General features: G+C 37.8%; 1 protein-coding gene across 1 annotated transcript in view; it reads left to right on the top strand.

Moving 5' to 3' along the window:
- Nucleotides 1-19566, top strand: part of LOC108521870 (cytoplasmic polyadenylation element-binding protein 4-like) — a 31287-nt gene extending 11721 nt beyond the window's left edge. The window contains exons 3-9 of the mRNA XM_017861864.1: nucleotides 3927-4126; nucleotides 6161-6318; nucleotides 8767-8792; nucleotides 9162-9280; nucleotides 11030-11144; nucleotides 12296-12477; nucleotides 15148-19566. Of these exons, the coding sequence (XP_017717353.1) occupies nucleotides 3947-4126; nucleotides 6161-6318; nucleotides 8767-8792; nucleotides 9162-9280; nucleotides 11030-11144; nucleotides 12296-12477; nucleotides 15148-15372 (1005 nt within the window). The 5' untranslated portion in view covers nucleotides 3927-3946 and the 3' untranslated portion in view covers nucleotides 15373-19566. The remainder of the gene's footprint in view (nucleotides 1-3926; nucleotides 4127-6160; nucleotides 6319-8766; nucleotides 8793-9161; nucleotides 9281-11029; nucleotides 11145-12295; nucleotides 12478-15147) is intronic.
- The last annotated feature ends 4089 nt before the right edge of the window (nucleotides 19567-23655 follow it).

Genomic DNA, 23655 nt, shown 5'->3' with positions numbered 1-23655 from the left:
GCCATTCTCCTGCCTCAGCCTCCCAAGTGGCTGGGACTACAGGCGTCTGTCACCACACCCAGCTAATTTTTTTGTATTTTTAGTAGAGACGGGGGGGTCTCACCGTGTTAGCCAGGATGGTCTCGATCTCCTGACCTCGTGATCCACCCGCCTTGGCCTCCCAAAGTGCTGGGATTACAGGCATGAACCACCGCGCCCGGCCGAATAGAATGTTCTTAAACAAGCATCTGCTTTTGTGATGCTGTTTGTCTTTCTAACCTCTGTCTGATTAAGTCAGAAAATACCTACCTCTCCCCAACCCCCTAAACTTAAGACCTATTAAAGTATAAGCACTACTGCTTGTGGGAGATTGTATGTTGTGTGAATCCATTTGCTCAAATACTTTGGTGAAATCCAGGGCTATCTAAGTGTGGCAGAAATGTATTTTGGTTTGAGATATAATTTCACTTTGGAAGATAATCACATAATATTTCTGAGTTATACTTATTTAGCATTTATCTAGAAGAATAAGAATAAAAACCTTGACCAGTTTGTGAGTCTGGGTAGTGATTTCTTAAAGGAGCTATACCTTCTAACTCAAAAACCTATCCCAGGCTATAACCCCAGGACTTTGGGAGGCTGAGGTGGGCAGATCACTTAAGATCAGGAGTTCGAGACCAATCTTGCCAACATGGTGAAACCCCATCTCTGCCGAAAAAATACAAAAATCAGTTGGGCGTGGTGGCACGTCCCTGTGGTCCCAGGTACTGGGGAGGCTGAGGCATGAGAATCGCTTGAACCCAGGAGGCAGAGGCTGAAGTGAGCTAAAATCACACCATTTCAGCCCGGGTGAGAGAGCTAGATTCTGGCTCCAAAAAGAAAAAACCCATCCCAGTTTCCTGTTGAAACCTCATCCCCAGCCAAGTCCCCACTTGTTCTACATGCTTCTGTTCTGGCCACCTTTCCCTGAATGCTACAGCAGCACCCCTGCCTGTAACCCTGCTGAGCCTGGAATGCCCTTCCTCTGTTTTTCCTTTAAGGACCACCTCAGATTCCCTACCCCCACCCCCAACTTTTTCATCAGAGCCAGTTCCTCCTCTATTCCTGTTATGCCTACCACGTAACTAGTATAACAATAGGCATGCTACACTGTTGTTTGCTTATGTGGCCTTCTGGCATTAAAAGCTGCTAGTTCTGGAGGTCAGGGACATGCTCTATTTATTATTTATCCACAAGATCGGGCATTCAAGAAATGTTTGTTGGATAGGATTGAGGTGTTTGGACAGGCTGGGCTTATAAGTGCCAATTTGTTTCAGGGAAGACATTTTCTCAAAGGTTTTCTGAATTAAAGTTTATACTGTCGTTTCCTGAGTATTCCAGTGGATTATTAATTACCTTTACTTTGCCACTTGGCTACAACCTGCTTGGCAATAAAGATACCAAACCTTTTACTTTTCAACATTTAGGACTTGGTAGAAGACTTAATCAGGCATAGGGAACTGTTGGCTAAAAGGAAGTTGATGAATTGCTTAAAGATTTCATTTGTTATGATTTTCTCTTATAAAGGATTAACTGAGGAATACTGTAAAATTGTTATTTCTCTTCTGGTGGTGAAAAAGTCATGAATTAAATATGGGTGTATCTACTAAATTGCTAGTTAGCAGGGAATTCTGAGAGAAAACGTTATTAATATGGTAATAGTTGGTTCTGATCATGTTGTATACTGCCTTCATTTCATAATAGTTTGAACCTTGGGCAACAATTACAGCAAAAAGCTTCCCCTAAAACAAATAAGATTCAATAAAGTTTTACAGTGTGCCTGAAGAAATTTTAAAAATGCACAAAATTGACCTCTTACCATCCAGTTCCTTGTTTTTTCAGACATTTACCAGGAAATGAAGAATGTAGTCACAGTTTTTCATTTTCAAAAGCTGGTAGATGAAATCACAGTTGATTCTTTTGACAATGTTTGAAAGGTTGTTTTGTTTTTTTGTTTTTGTTTTTTTCTCATTTGACATGCAGCAAGGACATATGGGCGAAGGAGAGGTAACATTGTTTTTAACTTTTAAATGTATCACTTGTATTTGGAGACGACCCAAGCTTGTTTAATTTCTAACCTTTGTGGGGAAGGGGAGAGGGGAAATTAAGCATAGCTTTGATCCTTATATAATTTTTGTGTTACAGTTAACATTTGAGACATAATTTGAAGGAGTTAAGGAGCTCTAAAGAAATTTATCAGAATGGTGGGATTTGGATTTGAATCTAAATGATTTCCCTGTGTTATATTAGAAACTCAACTTATATCTAAAGATTTGCTTTTTTTCCTTTCTAAAAGGAATTTCGTAGAAAAAAATTAAGAATCTTTGAAAAGAAAAATATAGTCACACTAGTCCCAAAATACCTCATTATCGTGGAGGTTTAATTATACTTACATGCCTTATGTCGACTTTTTTCTTTTTTACTAAGTAAACAATACATGTGGTTTAAAATGAGATGAGCTCAATAAATGACTAATCCTATAAATTTCAAACATTTGGAGGAAAAGCTCTAGAAATTTTAGGTAATTCTAAAGAATCATTTCCTAGAGGTACCTGAATAACTTATTCTTGGCACCTATATTTTGTCTTTTTATAAGAAAGTAAGACAGTTAAATAGCTTAGATTTAAAGGATAAGTGATTTTTTAAGATCGTTCACGAAATAAGCTCCAGTTTTATAATCAGCTCGTGTCTTCACTTGACATATGCTATTATAGGATAAATTTATAAAAAAATATACTGTTATTATTTGTGTTTAGTAATAGAAATTGAAGACATGTATGGCAAAACCTGGAATGTTTCTATTAAAGTAAGAGCACTTGAGATACATTTCTAGAGGATCCATTAACAAATTCCTCAAGTAGTACCTAGAATTAAATTGGCAGCCAGAAAAGTGATAAAACAGTGCTTGGGAGATTCTGCAACTGTTTGTAGCTCTGTGTTTTCCTTATGATTTAAAAGTTTATATTTTGCTGTCAGGTAAATATGGAAGGACTGTTACACATATTGGCATCTCTGGTGTTTCCTGCATATATTCTGGATAAGATTTTCAAATAGCAAATTTAATGACTAGTTTTTAGAAATAGATAATACCCTTAGCAAGCTGATAATAACCCAGCTAATAATAAATATATCTTTAGCATGCCTAATAATCTGAAATTCCATAAGACTACACAATGAAGTTGGAATATAACATTAAGTGGGTTTTGATTATATCCCATTAGTTAAGGTAAACAGAAATGAGTGGTCACTTTAAAAATCTACCTGTTATGTTAGCCACATGTCATGGCATGTGCCTCTAGCCCCAGCTACTTGGGAGGTTGAGGTGGGAGGATCACTTGAGCACAAGAGTTTGAGGCTGCAGTGAGCTATGATTATGCCACTGTACTCCAGCCTGGGTAAAAGAGCGAGACGCTGTCTCAGAAAAAAAAAAAAAAATATCTACCCGTTCATTTTAAGCACATTCATAGAGGAAATCATGCAGGCTATATTGTTTGATTTTTTAAAGAAATGTAAGTGATTCAATGTCTTATAGCCAAATTTAATACTTAGTGTACATGTCTAGGTTGCCAATAGCCATGGGGCCCTGCCAAGGGAGTACAGTCTGCTGCCGACTGCTTGCTAAAGCATGCTCTCTCCTCCTTTACTTCAGTTCACCTCACTGAAGTTTCTGGATCCCAGTGGGATACTTGAGTCGCCCTCTATTAATATTTAACCATGTGCTTTCTCTCTGACTCAGTTGGGACTTTAAGTTGGTGGGAATTCAAGAGTGTAGCTAAGTGTTTCTATTATTCAGTGAGAAAAAAAAAGCAGCAGTTTTATTGAATCTGCTGTTTCCTTGTTTCTTGTGCATTATAACCAGTGACAAGGAACATTTTCTGTTACCATTTTTTCCCTGCTTTCTATTCCAGGTCAGTCTTCACTGTTTCCAATGGAAGATGGATTCTTGGATGATGGCCGTGGGGATCAACCTCTTCATAGTGGCCTGGGTTCACCTCACTGTTTCAGTCACCAGAATGGGGAAAGAGTGGAACGATATTCTCGCAAGGTGTTTGTAGGCGGATTGCCTCCAGACATTGATGAAGGTATATTTCGAACTGTTTATAGCAGGGTGCCCAGATGGTGGCACATAGTAGGAAACTCATAGATAGTGTTACAATAACAGTCTTATCTGGTTCCAGTCATTAGCCCTGATTGCGTTATTCTCTTGTCCTATCCTCCTATCATGGCATATAAGATTAATTCATAGAAGGAAGGGGAGCAGAGCTGTGCAAACCAACTAAAGCAAGGGATTGGACTATATGAAAAGGAGTAAACATCACTGGGAAAGCTTCCAAGGGATTTGATTGTTGGGTGCATACATGGGTGCTAACTCCCTTTTTGTCTGTGTGTGCTAACTTTGGACAAATTCAGTGGTGTATTTTCCTTTGTTTTCCCCACCTTTTATGAGTGCTCCACAAATGTATAGCTCATTGTTTAAAATCTTAGACTGAGCATGAACTTTTGAAAAATAGAGGCTACAGTTGTACTACAAAGATAATCTTATTTGAGGTAGCATACAAGATGGAAGGTCCCTGCTTACACAGAGGTTACATTTTACTGGGGGAAGGCCCATAAACAATGTATAAATATGCCAGAAAATACTAGAGAGCAAATGTTGAAAAGCACACAGCAGGATGATGTAAAATAGTGACACAGGGAGTTTTTTTAAAATTAGGTGGATAAGAAAAGCCTCTTTGAGAAATTGATGTTTAAGCTGAGACCTGAATAAGGAGCCAGCCATGCAAAGACTTAGAGGGACTTGTTCAGGAATACGCTATTCATCCATGGGTCTGAGTGACCCCGATAAAAATCAAAGTAGCAGACCTTATACCAATCACATATTCTTGGTTGCTTTCCTAATTTCTTTTGTCTTCATTTCCTGAGTGAAAATGGAAATACACTAAATCATGTTATGGAAAATAGAATAGATTTCTTTACACATGTATAAGATCTAATAAATAATAAGGTTTAATATCTTCACATTTAGATTGGGATCAAACTTATCAAGTCACTTCATTTTCTTTAAGATGATTTATCCTTTGGAAGGTTGAGACAGAAGTGGTTCTAAAAAGCTAAAGATCGAAATAAACTGAGGTTTTGCTTTTCTTTTGTCTACAATAAAATGTCTTGGTGGAAGCTATGCTGAAAATTCAGAGTTATCTGAATCAGTCTCCATCCTGCTCTCAGCATAGCTTGAAAAATATTGTGTTCTGCAGAATTGTGCACTAAAAATTACAGGGTTTATGGGGGAAAATAAGGTTAAAGACAAATCATTTAAAACCTAATGAACTTTATACCTGAAGCACTAACAAGAAGAGAATTAGTACCTTGGAGATAACTTGGACAATTCAGGCAGGTAGCTCAACATGCTTGGGGCTGCTTCAGGGAATATTGAAAATGTACAAAACCAATAAAGCAGAAATGTTGGCTTGCAAGCATGGAGACAATGCAGATGGAAACCGACCTTTGAACACCTGAGGAAGCGCAAACTAAACTGTCAGGAGATAAGAGCCCTGCAAGGTTAGGAGCATAGCTCTCTGACAAGAGAATTCTGGTTGCTGCACTTATTTTTAATTTTCTTGCAACAGAGCTGGGAGGGTTTGTACCTGTACATCAGACAAGTGGGGGGCTTTTTCCTTTCCTGATGAAGTTTATAGTTCTTTCCTCAAACTATGCTAGCTCACCTTGCCTACGAAAAATCATTTATGAACCAGTACAACTTTATGTTATACTGACATTGTTCCCTGTTTACTAGACTCACACAAACTAAACTTACCGTAGAAACAGGTATCATAGCAGAGCAGATTAGAGTGTTTCACAGTCTGGGGAAGATGAAAACAGCTCTATCAGACTGAAATTTAGACATACACCTCATCTTTCTTTTCTGTTCCTTTACCCTGCCCTATTATCAGGTCTTATCTACACATGCTTACCCACTCTTTCTAGAAGTCTTTTTGAAATGTATCTTTCCGTAATCTCATTAGTGTCCAAATGTATAATGTAGCATAATTTGTATCATTTAAATTAATAGCAAAATATGGTCAGGCCTTCCTTGTCTATCATTTTTTCCCATTCATCCCTTTTTCCTCTCCCTTCCTCTAAGGCTGAGATATTGCTGTCAAGGAAGTGGATTGGTGACAGGAAAGAGGTCTCAAGAGGAGGGATATATATACATGTATGTGGAGCAGGCTTGCTCAGAGGCCTGAGCAGCAGCACGTATGGTATCCAAGAAATAAGGGCGAGAAGACCCAAGGCACAAAGGTAGAAGGTAGAGGAGGCTAGCAGGATAAGGGAAAGATTGGTTACATTGAGCAAATTAATAAATGTCTTTGGGCCGGGCGTGGTGGCTCAAGCCTGTAATCTCAGCACTTTGGGAGGCCGAGATGGGCGGATCACGAGGTCAGGAGATCGAGACCATCCTGGCTAACACGGTGAAACCCCGTCTCTACTAAAAAAAAAAAAATACAACAACAAAAAAAAACTAGCCGGGCAAGGTGGCGGGCGCCTGTAGTCCCAGCTACTCGGGAGGCTGAGGCAGGAGAATGGCATAAACCTGGGAGGCGGAGCTTGCAGTGAGCTGAGATCCGGCCACTGCACTCCAGCCCGGGCGACAGAGCGAGACTCCATCTCAAAAAAAAAAAAAAATTAAAAAAAAACAAATGTCTTTACAGGTATTGGGAGCTAGGTTTCTCCCTACAAAAGAGAATATAAAATAGGCGGAAGGCTCGAAAAAGCCATGAGATGTTGGAGTCATATTGAAAATATCAGTATGAACTCATTAGTTTTTGTAAGTACATACACAGATACGGAAAGAGTTATAAATGCGTGTTTGTGTGTGTATTTATTTATTTCCTAGCTTCATTCACTGTGAAGACTTAGAAATAATGAATACTCACTAGCAGTGAGCATATAGAGCACCTGTATCTTAGTTTCTAAATATCTTTTGCCACTAAGATGATCAATACATCTTGAAAAAAAAAAGACTGATTCTTGGGCTGGGACAGGGAAAGAATAATATGAGCCTGGAGTATCTTCTTAGGCCAAAAAGCATGAAAGTGCTTAAGAATGGTGGCAAGAAGTACAAAGGACATAGGAGCCTCCCACGCCTATGGGACAAGCGGGGACAAATTGTCCCTGACAGTTTGACAATTAGAGCCAAATCAGGGACAATTTTGGGGACAAATTGAGCATCAAAATAAATGAGTGAATTGGATCACAACCCATTGAATAAAATAGACCCAAACTGATATCAATAAATGAATAAATCAATGGGACAGATGGAAAACTCTTCACTACTGCACAATACTAACTAATACATGTAGAAGGAATGATGGAAACAGATAATCATTATTTGGCAACCATTATTGTGGTAGTTAATATAGGCAGGAGTCTTCAATGGATGCCAAGGCTCATGAAGGAACAGGATATTGATGAGCAACACAATATACTCTTGTAAAACACGAATTGAATACAAAAGGAGAAAAGGTTTCCTTGTGGTAGAGAAACCAGGCGATCAAGATTAACACGCCCTCCAGGTGTGATGGTATGCACCTGTAGTCCCAGCTACTTGGGAAGTTGAGGCGGCAGGATCACTTAAGTTCAAGACCAGCCTGGGCAACATAGTGAGCCCTCATCTTGGGGGGAAAAAAGATAAACATGCACATGGTAGGACAGGACGGCATTGCACCATTAGGGTGATATTCCAGTTTGGAATACATAGCATGCTATAGGAGGCAGAGCACAGACCCAGGCTGAGGGTCACTATCTTAAATCTGTTCAGGTTGCTATAAAAAAATACCATAGACTTACTGGTTTATAAACAACTGAAATTTATTTCTTACCATTCTGGAGGCTGGGAATTCCAAGATCAAGGCGCCAGCAAATTCAGTGTCTGCTGAGGGCCTGCTTCCTAATGGAGAATAATCTTCTCATTGTACCCTCACATGGCAGAAGGAGTAAAGGGTCTCTCTGGAGCCTCTTTTATAAGGGCACTAACCCCACTGAAAGATGCCACCCCCGTGACCTAATCACCTACCAAAGACCCCAGCTCCAAATACCCTCACATTGGGGAACAGGTTTCAACATATGAATTTTGAGGGAACATAAATGTTTAGACCATAGCAGTCATTCTATAGAATGATTATGAAAGATAAGAAAGCACATAGAGCTGTTCCAAATTGGAAAAAGACTGATGCTCTGAGGATATGATAATTAAGTACAACCTATGTTCTGGATAGCAGTGTGGATCAAAAAGAATTTTGAAATTTAAATGAAGTCTATGAATCACTAATAGTGTGATATCCAAATCGTTATATAAGGGAGTGGCCTTGCTTTGAACAGATACCTGTAGTTATGTTTGGGATTGCAGGGCACCATTTCAGAAAAAGATGCTGGCTGGATGGCTTGGCTGGATGGCAAGATTGATTTATATGTACAGATAGAGGGAGAGGGAGAAAGAGGAAGAGAGAAGAAAGAGGGTGAAGGCAGATATGCAAATTATTAACAGTTGGGGAATCTAGATGAAGGGGATAAAGGAATTCTTTTTACTGTTCTTGTAAATAGTAGATTTGAAACTTAAAAAAAAACTTTCAAAAAATGATCATAAAAACATTTAAATATACTGTTTTGCTTTGTTGTTACGATGAGTCACAGCTAGTCTTCCTCGCTTTGGCCCTATTGATTTGGATTGGCCTCATAAAGCTGATGCAGGCAAAGATCGTATTCTGCTCCTAAAGGTAATTCTCAAGATTCATTAATATTATGTAATTTATTCTTACATGTTTAATGTGTAGCCTTTTCCATAAATGTTCACCAATTCACTGTGAAATGTTTCATTGTTAAACTTGCATTTTTTTTCCCAAATGCTCTTTAAAATTTCAACTTAATATTCTTTTAATTCAAATTTAATTTTACTCTAAAAGATGTTTCAAGATACTACCAAAAGGAACTGTATGTTGATGTTATCAGAATTTTGGTATAAATATTGTTTTAATTTTTTTTCTATTCCCTTTTCCTTTATTTAGTTTTAGTGCATGATTCCTTTCCCCTGAAGAATTACCAGAAAATAGGAAAACATATAAGCCTTCTTTCCCCCTTTTTTTCAGGCTATGCATTTCTACTTTTTCAAGATGAAAGCTCTGTGCAAGCTCTCATTGATGCATGCATTGAAGAAGATGGAAAACTCTACCTTTGTGTATCAAGTCCCACCATCAAGGATAAGCCAGTAAGTATAGTTTAGCATAAAATAGCTTCTTGTTTTTGCCTCCATTCATCTATTCTGTTTGAAAAACCCATAGACAACTTGATGTGTTTTGGGTACTTAATTGACACATTTGTAAGCAGACTAAGTAAAGTCTTGTTGTGAAATTCTTAATATTGACATTCTATATATTTGCACATATCAATTTGACATTTAATTTTTGGTTAGTTGAAATATAATTGGTAAATCTTTATTTTTAAAATACTTCACGGCTGGGCGTGGTGGCTCACACCTGTTATCCCAGCACTTTGGGAGGCCGAAGCAGGTGGATCACATGAGGTCAGGAGTTCGAGACCAGCCTGGCCAACGTGGTGAAATGCAGTCTCCACTGAAAATACAAAAATTAGCCAGACTTGGTGGTGCGCACCTGTAGTCCCAGCTACCTGGGAGGCTGAGGCACGACAATCACCTGAACCCAGGAGGCAGAGATTGCATTGAGCAGAGATCACACTGCTGCACTCCAGACTGAGTGAAGAGTGAGACTCTTTCTCAAAAAAAAAAATAAAATAAAATAAAATAAAGACTTCACTTGATAATGCATTTAATAAAATAGCTGAATTGCCTCTGAATAACAGAACTCAAATCACAAATACTATATGTGTGTCTTTCTAGCTTTTTCCTCACTTTGATAAAGATTTTACCCAATATTGTCCTTAACTTTATATATGGTACTCTCCAAAGTAGAGTGAATCGTGTATATACGTGTACAGGTACATTGCATAGCATACTGTTTTTTCTTTTTGGAAAAGTTTATCATAAAATTTAGCCTTTAGGAAGAGGAGCAACTGGCATGTTTTGATGAATCTGGCAAAGCAGCAGATTATTATCACTCAGCCAGCACCCAATGAATGATGCGATATAGTGCAGAAAGGAGTTGTCAGTGGTCCCAGCTTAAGCAAATAACATTTGTGGAGCTTCTCTTGATGTCTTGTGGTTGTCTAGGTCGGAAACTTTCTAAGAGTTCCTGTGGCCTGGACTCTTGATGCTTGACTTGTTTATGTTCCCTGCCAATCCCCATCCGTATTTGAATTTGGGACGTTTGACCTAGGACTCTATTGGTGTGTGTATTTGGGTACACACCGCTGTCAACCCATAGCCGTTGGCATGGGCATTTGTGATAGTTAGAAAATGTGAACAGTTTTAAATGAGGTACATGATTCTTGATTGACCAATCTAATGGATACACTGAAGTATTTGTCATATAAAAAAAATATTGCAAATATCATCAGTATTTTTACTTTCAAAACCATTTTGAAATAATGCATCAGATTTGATAGTATCAGGAGTAGTTTGCATTTCCTGGACATACACTGATTGGACACACAATTCTAGTTTACTTAGCATTGTATATTGATTGGCATTGGATACCATGCTAAACATTTAAATTATGTAGATATTGGGGCACTGGACAGACTAAAGGCCCAAATAAGCTGAAAAACAGTGATTTAACTTACAAATAATTATGGACATGTTAAGTAATTTGGCTTATAATAGAGAATCAAGTTGAACTTTCCACCTTGGTTTAGTTTACTCCTAAAATAAAATGATGGGTTGGGATACATGATTTTAAATCTTCTAGTTTCCCAGCTTTATTGACTTGTAATGATAGGATTATTGCTTTTAGAAATAAAATACTTTGTAATAATTTTTAACTTTTTTGCCCATGAATTGTCTGTATTGAGAATGAGACGTTTTGGTTTGCACATTCCCTAGGTCCAGATTCGGCCTTGGAATCTCAGTGACAGTGACTTTGTGATGGATGGTTCACAGCCACTTGACCCACGAAAAACTATATTTGTTGGTGGTGTTCCTCGGCCATTACGAGCTGGTATGATGAAACAGACAACAAACTCCCTATCCCATAGCACAGAAATATAAAGATCTTCAGGAGAAATTTTTCCTAAGAATTTGAGTTAACATCCAAAAGTGAGAGTTCTAGAATCAAAGTATCTGGGTTTGAATTCATGTGCTCTAATAGTTAAGTGCCCTTGGACAAATTCCGTGACTTTTCTAATTCCCAATTTCCCCATCTATCAAGTAGGGATGAAACACTTTTCATCCCCAGGATGAAATAACACTAGGAAAAGTATTTCCTAGTGTTATTTTGAGGGTTGAATGAGGTGACCAGTGCAAAGTACTTAGTCTAGTGCTGCATAATGCTAATTATTACTCTCATCATTGTCTGAAAAGAAAAAAAGCCCTTCAAGAATAGACTCTGTATTGAGATTGTCAGTATTTGTTTCCCACATCCTCATTTGCTCGGTAGCCACTGACTGAGCTCTGGGATATAATAGACTTCTCAGCAATGCATCGTATTTTTAGAGTAGTACTTACAGAACAAATTAAATTCCTAACTTCAAGTAATTTGAGGTTTAATAGCATAAATGAGATTAAAAAACATAACATGAACAGGAATGTAGCTGCACGATTTTAACACTTCATAAAGAAGAAAATGCAGTCATTACTTCAAGGTTTTTTTAAATGAAAAATTGGTGAACCGACTGTGGGGAAAAGGGTTTTGATGGAAATAAGCCAGGAGGGCTCCCAAAGAATCTACTAGTTAGTTTTCTCGTGTTCAAGTAATTATTACATTAATCAATCCATTATTAACTGGTAAATCTATGGCAGCAACATGGCATAGAGCGGGCAAACATGGGAGTACTATCACTTAATGACCTGTGACCTTGGACGGATGGATCACCCCTCAGCACCTCAATTTCCTCGGGAAATTACTGCCTACTTCATAGAGTTGTGAGAATAATAAAGAGAACATACTAGAAGACACCTAGCAACCCCTTGCCCACAATTAAAAGATTAAGGCTTAACACAATGAATGACTGGTTGTAGTAATGTTTCATTTTAATAATTATTATAATGATGTGAGCTGAGAGTACAGATGAATTGCTTTTGATGAAACCGTTGGTGAGCCAGATGAATTTTCCTGATTTTAAATATCCTCTTTGCTCCTTTCTTAATTAGTGGAGCTTGCGATGATAATGGATCGGCTATATGGAGGTGTGTGCTACGCTGGGATTGATACTGACCCTGAGCTAAAATACCCAAAAGGAGCTGGGAGAGTTGCGTTCTCTAATCAACAGAGTTACATAGCTGCTATCAGTGCCCGCTTTGTTCAGCTGCAGCATGGAGAGATAGATAAACGGGTAAGCCTTACACTACATTTTGGAAAATTCTAGAAATGGTCCTCTAAATGTACGATTACCAATATTAGAATGAGAGAGTTTTATGACAATAAAGTGACAGCTGACAATTTTGCCTATAGAGTTAGTTATGCTCTATAATACATGAAAGAATTTCCTATGAATTTCTTTTATCTTTTAGTTTTTTGAGTAGCCTAATCAGAACACTGTAATTTACCTGAGTTAATTTAATCTTCTCTAAACTGTAGCTTCCATTCAGTCTCAATCCATGCATCCATTCATTCACTTAGTTTGTCATTCATTCAATAAATATTTAGGGAATCCTTTGTACTGTGTTATATCAGGTATACAAACAGGAATGCCCTTGAGGTTTCCTGCCCTTTTTTTGTTTGTTTTTTAATCCTGGGACATAGCGAAGACCTCAGCAAGCCCCTATTTCTCAATGAATTGCACTCACAGATTTCTCTCTTTTTTTTTTTTTCTTTTTTCCACAGCCGCCACCTCTCACTGATTTATTTCTTAGCTTGGTGTTTCATGCATTCAACAAATGTTTTAGTGCTTAGGGCAAGAAGTTCCTGTCCTCATGAGTTTATTTCCTAGAGGATAGAACTATATCACTTGCCCTTACTACTCAAAGTGTGGCCTGTGGACTGAACGCCAGTCTGCAAACTTAGTTTGTAGTGAGATAGGAATTTAGACCAGAATGTGTAATCAGCTACATTACTGGGCACAATGTTTGGTCCAGCTGGCAATTTTTTTTCATAGAAAGCCTTTATTGATGAGGGAAGCAATATATTGCTTTATATTTTGGTGTCTCCTTTTTATTTCATGGCACACTGGCACTTTCATGCGCACTGACTTTGATATCCAACACTCTGAGGCATTGTGCTAAAATAGATTGATTTGATTGTGTTGTTCTCAATTCAAGATGTAAAAATGATCAAGTCAGTAGTGGTTTCTGCTTTTTATGTTTCATGTCATGTACAGTCTACTTCATTGGCAGTAAAGAAATTTAAGATAGTGGTGGTCATCCTAAAAACTGTGAATATATTAAAGAGAAAAGTACCTATTCTAAGCATCGGGGAGGGACAAGATTAGTATGTTAACATACCAACTTTGTTTGTTTGTTTGTTTTTTGAGATGGAGTCTCTCTCCGTCACCCAGGCTGGAGTAGAGTGGTACAGTCTCGGCTCACTCCAGCCTCTGCCTCCCAGGTTCAAGTGATTCTCCTGTCTTAGCCTTCTGAGTAGATGGGATTACAGGCACACGCCACCATGCCCACCAAATTTTTGTATTTTTAGTAGAGACAGGGTTTCACCATGTTGGTCAGTCTGGTTTCGAACTCCTGACCTCAATGGATCCGCCTGCCTCGGTTTCCCAAAGTGCTGGGATTACAGGCATGAGCCACCCACCACTCCCGGCCTACTTGGTTTTTTATGCACACTAAAAAATACCTACATCTCACTGCCTCATTCCAACATAAGTTTCAGAGCTGTGGGGGTGGTCATTAGAAATTCAGACTGAATTTGTGTTCCTCTGCAATGAAATCCTTTGCCCAGGATTCTTGTCACTCTGTAGACATCATGGAGCAGCCTGGAGGCCAGAAGCCCAGTGCTGTCCTTATGCCTGCTCTTCCTGGACTTCATGGCACTCTTCTTCTCCTTTTGTACTTTTATTTTTTTAGTTAAAAATATTTTTTTAGTTAAAAATATTTTTTTAGAGGCAGGGTCTCACTCTGTCACCCAGGCTGGAGCACAGAGGCACACTCATGACTCACTGCATGTTCTCCTTTTGTTCATGGCTAATCTTGGTCGGGATTCCTTGTCAGAGCTGGATGCCACCAGTGGTGGTGACAGCCTGCTGTAAGGGAGTTTCAGCCATGAATCTCTCCAGACTAAAAATAACCAGCTCTTTTCTAGCTGATGAATTAATAACCAGGTGACTGTTAATGCTTGAAAGGTTCACATGACAGGTTGGCCGACAGAACGCTGGAACAGGCCCAGTTTTAGAAATTGACCTCTGACTGTTTAGACTCAGGTGAACCATATTCTTACTGGAAAAAGAACAAAGCAGGGTTTAGACGTGAATCCTATGCTGCATCTTTTTTTTTTTTTTTTTTTGTTAGCATTTCCAGGTTTGTGATTATAACCCAACATGTGTATACTATAAATAGAAACCACGAGCCAGGCTTTACGACAGCTCAGAATCTTGTGACACAGTAGTCAGGCATCTTCCCACCAACTTGAATATTGAAGTGCAATTGTGTGGAACTTGGATCCTCTTAGTTGATTTTGTTTAAATTATGATTCCACATATGACAAAAATCCAGATCCACTAATTAAAATGAGGGTTTGTGTCTATGAAAAATCTCCTGTGGGTTTAATCTCATAACGTTCTAGTCTCAACAGTTGGCTTCACTTCATGATGTCTGCTGAAATCCTTTTTCCTTTGAAGGATGTTTATTTAATTAGAAAAAAATATAAAATGATAGATAATAAAAGCCTTACTAGGTTCTTAAAAGATGAACTATCCGTATTTCAGTAAATGGATAATTGGTCCTTCCTCTTTGGGCACCTTGCAACAGACTCATTCAAATAGTGGGTGGAAATGTACATGTGTGGTAAGCATTGCTGGTTTCGTCACTGAAAATGTAAACTCCTATTTTGATTGCAGGTGGAAGTTAAGCCATATGTCTTGGATGATCAGCTGTGTGATGAATGTCAGGGGCCCGTTGCGGGGAAAATTTGCTCCATTTTCTGTGCTAATGTTACCTGTCTGCAGTATTACTGTGAATATTGCTGGGCTGCTATCCATTCTCGCGCTGGCAGGGAATTCCACAAGCCCCTGGTGAAGGAAGGAGGTGACCGCCCTCGGCATATTTCATTCCGCTGGAACTAAAGGATAACTACAGTGCTCATTTTCAGGCCTCAGAATAAGTGCACTCTTCTGTTAATTCTGACCCCTTCCTCAACCTCTTCACGCTGGCATGTCCTTTTGTAGCAGTCTGTAACTTAACTATAGTATAATGAAAAGAATGACCTATAATATAGGCATTTTGTAGATTCTTGTGTCACTGCAAACAATATGAACTCCTTTTTCGTATTGCCATCGGGTTGCATGGAAGTTTTATTCTCTTGTTTTGCTGGAGACCAAGAGGATCCAAACTTCCTGCAACATTTTCTTAGAGGAGAGAGAGAAATATTAAAAGAGAAATGAAACAATAGAGTATTTTGGGTTTTAATTAAATTATTGTTAATAATATAACATATAAGAATACTTTTATTAAAATAACCATGCAACAATAACACTATCGGTCTATCTGACAGTTTTTCCCCCAGGGAAGTGCTTTTGCCTTTTTCTTTCTTTTTTTTTTCTTTTTTCCATCTTTTTTGTCTCTCTCTTTTTTCCATCCCTTTTTAATTTTTTTAACAGCAATGGAGGAAGTTAACAATTTTTAATGGAAAGAGCATGTTAGAGCAAACAAATGCATAAGCAAGATTGAGCAGCATTGTAATTAATTTTCAGGGTTTTGAGGCTGAACATAATTTCATTATCCCTCAAAAAATTACCACCACATCAGAAAAAATAAAAAACAACAACAACAACAACAAAAAGTAAAGTAGGCAGAGCTAGGTTTATTTTCTCTTAAACAATTTTTAAAATTCAGAATGTAAAAATTGGGTAAATTTACTACTGAGGGGAGTGCACTTATTTATTTAATTTACTTATCTGGTCAAAGCCCCAGGAAACCTACCAAAGCTAGAATTAATGACAACTGGTGGGAAACCTAGCATTTCCTCTCCTGAAGAACAAATGTATAAATTTTATTTTTGATGTTTATATATAAACTCTATATCCTAATTTACTAACACTCATCAGGTGTCAGCCTTTGCTCTCCATTTTGACGTTAAAAAACAACAGATCTAGAGATACCTCAAGGATATAATTTTTGATTTTGTGTTACAGTACACTTGTAGCCAAAACTGGAAGACAAAACCAATATATAATTTGGCTGCTGATTGGCTTACTTTTAGATTTAAAGTTACTTTGGGTATCCTGTAATTTAGTTGTAACATAGAAAATGAAAAAAAAAAAAAGTTAAAAAAAAGTAGTTGCAAAGTGTTTTGCACTGTTGAACTAAGTAACTGTGTAAATCTGTGCAAAGGTACGTATGTTTATCTTACTCTTCCTATAAACTAAAATAACATTACAGTTTCAGAATTTAGCATGGGACATAGTCAGTGTTTGAAGTGCCAACTTCATCAAGTAATGCATGCTTTATTATAAATAAAATTCTAGCTTTGAAAGGCGTTATGTGTTGAACAGTATGCTTCAGGGGTAAATTTAAAATAGTCTCTTGAAGCCCTAGTCATGGAAGTAACTTTTATTTTAATTGACATTCTCTTATTAAATGCCCTATCCATCATTAAAAGGATTATTATCAGTGGGCAAAACATGAAATAAAATGATCGAATGGCAATCTTGCTAGTTGTGCTACCTAACAGTACCATCTTGGATCCTTCAAAACCAAAGACTTGCCCCAGCACTGCTGTGGAACCACCTGGCTTATGACCCCTATGGACGATCTTTAGGAAAAGCAGCCCTTTAGTTTTAATACAGGCTTTAATGAACTATACCTGTTAAGTTCCAAAGGTCAAAATGGAGGCATTTGCTGTCTAATATTCAAACATAGAAAGGGAGCTGCTTTTAAAGAATTCCCTGCAAATATTGAAAGCAGTCATGCGAATGGAGGGTGCTCTTGTGTAGCTGGTCAGGGACTTTTTTTTCTTTTCTCCTGAACTACATGATTCTAATTGGAATGTTCATTTGCCTCTTTTTACTCTTTTAAATGCTTGTAGGTGGCTTGGGGTGTGCTATCGTGCTGTTCCTACTCAGTAAACAGGTGTGATGAGTTAACAAGAAATAACACTGTTTGAGAACTAGCTTTGAATAATAATTTTTCCCTTTGTACATGACCTGCTGAATTTCGGTACAGTGTTTTTGTAGCTAACTTATTTTGTCATGCACATAATGTATATTTGTTATGCACTACTTTTGTATATCTTGTTTTCCAACAGTGAACATTTTAGGCACACTTTTCACTGACGGGATATCTCTTTATGCAATACCTCAATTTTTCATATTGCAAAGAGTAGCTTTTTGTACTTTTATTACTGAGAGATCTTCATATACTTCATTTTTTAATATAAATAATTTTAATAAATTTTATTTTCTTATATTCTGCTTTTTATACATTTCAGTGCTCTGCATACATTTTAAATTATGAATGTCGTGCACTGGCAATGCTATTTTAGAGTCTGCAGAGAAGAGAAAGCATGTTGCTTAAACATCCTTCCCCAGCACCAGCTATTGGTGTACCTATAATTTAAGAAATAGTCTATGTAAAGTCACAAATTAATGAAAAAAAATTCGCATGAAAATGACAGATAACACTGTAGTTCCTAAAAAAAAAAAAAAAAAAACTAAATGCATAAGCATAGGGTAGAAATTTAAAATAACAAAATTGTCTACAGCTTCTTACTAAGTTTTAAAATTATTCATAAAACGCAGACATTTTTGGTGAATGTTTAGCCATTTTTAATATTAATAAATTGATGTTAAGTGTTTGATTCAGAGATGTCTGCTCTTTTAAATTACATATAAGGAAAAAAAAAATAGCCTGCCTTGGGACAGGTCTGTAATGTTAGTATGCATGATTAATGTAAGAAATTGTTATTCTACTAATATTTACTTGTGATTGTGTGACAAGTGTGTTTACAGATTATTTGGTTACACTTCAATTTACAGGGCATAAACAATGATTATCTATTACTCTGAACTTTATTGATTACATGTTCTTCAGATTACATGGGATTGTAGTTGGGAGTTACCATGTAACTCAAACATAATTAACATGTAATTAGTTTACAGATTTTAGGGCATCACTTCAATTCACCAAGCATGTAGTTCTAGCGCACTAGCATGGCACCAGCCATGTACTTACAATGTAGTTACAGAGTAATTACATGGTTATTTTTGCAATGTAAAATAAAGTGTTTCTGATTATTTTCTATGTAAAGGAACCCTCTCCTTTCCCCTCTGGTCCCCGCGCTTTGGTATAATATATATACTTCTCCATACACAGACCTCTGCAGAATGCAAAATAAAACTTGCAGTGAATGAATTTAGCATTTTATGAGAGTGCTGTTGGAAAGACTTGATAATTCACCCCTTTTGTTTTGAAGAGTTGAATCTTCTGTTAAAAGGTGATTTAAAACTTGAATGTGATGAATTGTGGCAAGTTAACTTCAAGTTATGTGCAATACTTATTTCAAACTTTTGAAAGATCTTTGCAGTGTAATTCTTTGTTTTAATTGCAGACATTTAAAATGTCATTTTCTACTGTTAAGAGTAATCCTCTTTCTTGCTGGTGTTTCTAAAGAAAAGAATCAGAAATCAATCTTTCTACTAATGTAAATTTGAGATTATTTTTAAAAATGGAATAAAAGAGGTTTTGGTCATTTGCTTTATTTTATTATTTTAAAGCTACTGTGATTGATAGCATTGTAAGAATCGGGACAATATTGTATTCAACTGTTTTATTTTTTATATTTTTAAAATTTAAAGTATAATTAGTTTTATAATTTTCATCAGATTTTGTTATATTTTTTGGAAGTGAAACTTTTAGCAAGTGGTTGTCTAGTTTTTACTAATCCCTAATTTTTTTCCCAGTGTATTGCTCATATTATCAGAAGGAAAAGTTATTTAAGTATGTCAGTTAATTGTACTACTTGGCTGAATTTCCATATAGTTTTTACTGTGTATGGGGAGGTTGTAGTATTTATTATAGCATTTTAAATAAGGGTAATTCATTTTTTATTAAAGTCATTTTCACGTTAAGTTCCTATTTTTGTATGTTCTACTCTTAAGTTATATAACACAGTTCCTTTTTTAAAAGAATTCATTTGTTGAAGTGCTAGTGGAAAATTAATGTTATTAAATAGTTTGCAAATGACTATTTATACCAGTATGCATATAATTTTTAAATATTTGTAATGTGAGATGTTGAATGAATAAAACTTTTAACTCAGATTTCTTTTAATATACTTATTTCTTTTTAACACAAGTAGATTATGCTTTCTTGACTGGGAATATTAACATTTTAAAATATTAGGACTATACTGTTGAGCTAATGCAGCACAAACCAATATGAAAAAATCTTCAGTCATAGAAGTACTGTGGCCACTGTGCATTCTTATGTAAGCCTGTAAGTGTCGGTGGATGGTTGTGTCTTTGGCCTGTACTGTTAGTGCACCTGCTGCCTGCCCTGCAGAGTTCTTTTTATTTGTAGCCTTCAATATGTATATGGGCTATAAGCCCAGGATCTAAGCATTCAGTCATCAGTTGAAGGCCAAATGCCCAACAAAAGTGAAAAACCCAATGTTTAGTTAATAACGAAAGTCCGTATCCGGGAGGTTCAGTTTTGAGTCTTTGTCAGTGAATCTTGATTTGTGGCCAGACTACCAAAGGGCTTGAAAACACGTCTCTTTTGACTTCTAATTCCCAGTTCCTCCATAGACCTGAGTGTCATAGGATACGGTGTGTGGGATTATAATCTATGGCATGTCAATTGAAAATATTATCTTTGATTTGACCCATTAATCATGTGGACTACCAAGTACTGTAATGTGTTAGTGTTTATATTTTAAACTGCATTCTCAAACTTTTAACATAAGGATTTATTGTAACAAAATATAACACTGAGAATATCCTGTTTTGTCAGATTTGGTATCTGTTCTTTCTTGAGTACAGTATTCATAGGACTAGAAGAGGTTCTTGTCCTGAGAGAAATGGACTATGAGATCTTTTGCTTCTAAATTGTTTTTCCCAACATGCAGCTCTTCTAACTATAGAGATTACTGAGGGAAAGGGCAGGCTGGACAACTTCCTCTTTCTCTTATCCGGCAATTCCCAAACCTTACGTTGAGCATTCAATGAAGGGCCTTGAGGAAACCCCAGGGATGGGACACTGGAGATGTGGGTGGCATTTGGTTACCACGTCTATAATATTCCTAGGCATTCTGGGATGGTTTCACTATTTTAAGAAAAAAAAAAAGCCCAAGCATATTTATTTTAGGAAATGTTTATTTCAGGTAAGTGAGACATCAATGATGCTTGATATAACAACTCTATCTTGAAATTATATAGGTGCATTGCGTTGGGTGTTTTAAATCACAGAATGGTGCATCTGGAAAGGGTGTAAGAGGCTTCCTGGGCTGTATTTCTGTATTCACTGATTGCCTAAACCTACCCAACAAGGAAAATTCTTTTATTTTACCTTTTGTTTTACTATCTAACCAGATGAATAAATAATGGAAATTCTCTACCACATTCTTAACAATCAAGTTATTTCATAACCCCTTTTGGTAATGGGTTTGTGTCCATAGCTAGGTCAGAAAGTAATTTTTCTAGGGATTTTTTTTTTTAAGTTTGGGAAATAGTTTGATCAAAAGTCGTGGGGAAAGTAATCTCTGATTTTAAAAATTGAAGAATATTGAAGGTGTCAATGAAGTGAGTTAGAAATTTTTAAGGAGTAATTATTTTCTGAAATGTGTAATAACCAAATAATAAACAAGATGAAACTCTAATATTTCAGACTGTGATCTTCAGAGGACTAGGATAGGCCTTGCCACAAGAAAAAGACAAAAAATAAGAAGTTTTACCATTAAATACACTTAGAAAATGGTCACCTTGTTTCTTGCAAAGTCAAAATAATGCACATTTGCACATTAGCTTATTAAGACTTCAAGAAGTTCTACAATGAAGAAACCTTTTTTATTTGTTTGTTTTTGTTTTTGAGATGGAGTTTCGCTCTTGTTGCCCAGGCTGGAGTTCAATGGTGCGATCTTGGCTCACTGCAACCTCTGCTTCCCGGGTTCAAGCCATTCTCCTGCCTCAGCCTCCCAAGTGGCTGGAATTACAGGCATACACCACCATGCCCAGCTAATTATTATTGTATTTGTAGTAAAGACGGGGTTTCTCCATGTTGGTCAGGCGGGTCTCAAACTCCCGACCTCAGGTGATCCGCCCGCCTTGGCCTCCCAAAGTGCTGGGATTACAGGCGTGAGCCACTGCGCCCAACCAGAAACCTATTTGTTGAAAGCGTCCTCCTTACCCCAATTTCTCTGACTACAGATTCTGTTTACAGGTAACACAGGATCCCATGGAACATACTTTGGGATATACCACTGTAACATTTTAGTATGTTTCAAGAAGCTTTGTGTTTCCATTTTGTTTTTTGGCATCCATACATGTGTTCTGGAAGGGTGCTTGGCCCTGCCACTTGCGAGCCACATTCAGAGCTGTTTTCATTGCCCACACATACTTGATCGGAGTTCTAGGTATTTGCCTAGCTTCTAACCCCTGTCCTAGTTCCAGTGCATCCTCCTAATTCTGTCCTCCCTCTACTCCCATCCCAGAAGAAAGAAAAAGAAAAGCTACTTTGCACAATAAAGCTATTTTGTTATGCTTTTCCCTGGCTGAGAAACCAGCCCTTGTTTCTCATGAGTGCCTCAAATGCCACTTCAGACAAGCAGCTTGTGCTTTGAATCTGCCATTCTATGATCTGCTGTGTCTCCCTTTCTCATTATTCCTATATGCTCCTTCAAATTTTTCTTCTGCAAACTTCCCTCAGCACCCCTCACCCACCAATTCTCTTGAGAATAGGGGCCACTGGCTTAGAATAAATTCTAAGAATTTAGAAAATGAACATTTACGCCCCACTCGGAACTCTTATCTAGCAATACCAATTCAGTCGTTCTCATTAGAGAACATTGTATTTTGCCGTGCCTTGAGTGTTCTCAGGATATTTTGAGTTATCTTTCTCTAGTCAAGTTGGGTGTCATTGTTGGCTGTCTGGAAAAACTGTCTTATTGTGATTCAGCGTGGTGACCAGAGTTGGAAAAGTACACATTGTCTCAGGGAAGTTAAAAATGAACAGCAGCATCCCAAATCAGAATGTGAGCAAACCTCCAGCCTTTAGTATTGCGTGTAATTTGATTCAGTGTCAGGGAAAAACTGCCTGTGGGTAGCCGGGCTGGAGGTGGTGAATCAGTGCATGCAAATGCCAGCAGCTAAGCTTGAGCTTTCTTTATCCTTTTCATCGGAGTTCTATTTCAGGAAGCCCGGCTTTGATACCATAAAAATGTCAATGTGATCAAGAAAATGTCACCATTTTAAAGAGATTATTTTCAACTCTTCTCTCACCTCCCTGTGAGACCTAAGAGTGACTCCCCAGAACCCACCAAAGGCAATAGAGCATTTTAAACTCGTGAAATAAGTTACCCAGGAAAAGAACCAGGAGGGGTGGTGGTAAAATAAATATGTGAGGCTGCAAAGAATGTTTTAGGTAGCATCCAGGAAAGACCTGGCGCTTCCTTATTTGGAGGAATGAAGGTGATACAGGAGCTGAAAGGAAATTATTTAGGCGGTGAGTGAGGGTAAGAGAGTCCTCAGTAAGCCTTCCCTTTTTACAAAACGCAGCCCCAAAATCATTTCTTTTCTAACAAAGAGCAGCCTGTAAAATCGAGCTGCAGACATAAATAAGCAAGCTGGAAGCCTGCATAGGTAAATGCCGGCAGCTGTGCCAGTAGGAAAAGGCTAGCCGGGGGCCAGGCGTGTTCAACGCGGAGGCTCCCTCTTCCTTTTCTTTGTCGCTATGTGTGCAGTAGAAAGGCAGGCAACATGGCGTTGGCCAGGCAGAGACCCCATCTGCATAACACAAGATTAGGGTGGGATGGCCAGCTTCTTTGTGCGTGATGCAAGTGTCACACCTGGTCCCACCAATCTCTCTGGCCCTACGTGAATCAGACACGCCTCCTCAAGCTCATGTATAAAACCCCACGCATTGCACTCGGGAGCCCTTCTCTCTTGTGAGAGAGCGAGCTATTCTCTTTTGCCTATTGAACCTCCACTGTTAAACTCACTTCTTGTACGTCCGCGTTGTTGATTTCCCTGGCGTGAGATGACGAACCTCGGGTATTTCCCCTAGACAACGACGCCGCTTCAAAGGCAAAATTCCCCTTTCATGTTTGAGGCAAAAGTGCTGTGGGCCCTTGCGTGTTTGGTGATAGAAGGTTTGGTTCCAACAGCAGGCTGGGTGGGGTAGGGTGAGGGTGGGGT

The sequence above is a fragment of the Rhinopithecus bieti genome, unplaced genomic scaffold (assembly GCF_001698545.2).
Source record: "Rhinopithecus bieti isolate Rb0 unplaced genomic scaffold, ASM169854v2 scaffold_61461, whole genome shotgun sequence".
Lineage (NCBI taxonomy): Eukaryota > Metazoa > Chordata > Mammalia > Primates > Cercopithecidae > Rhinopithecus > Rhinopithecus bieti.
This window is presented reverse-complemented; position numbering and strand designations above follow the sequence as displayed.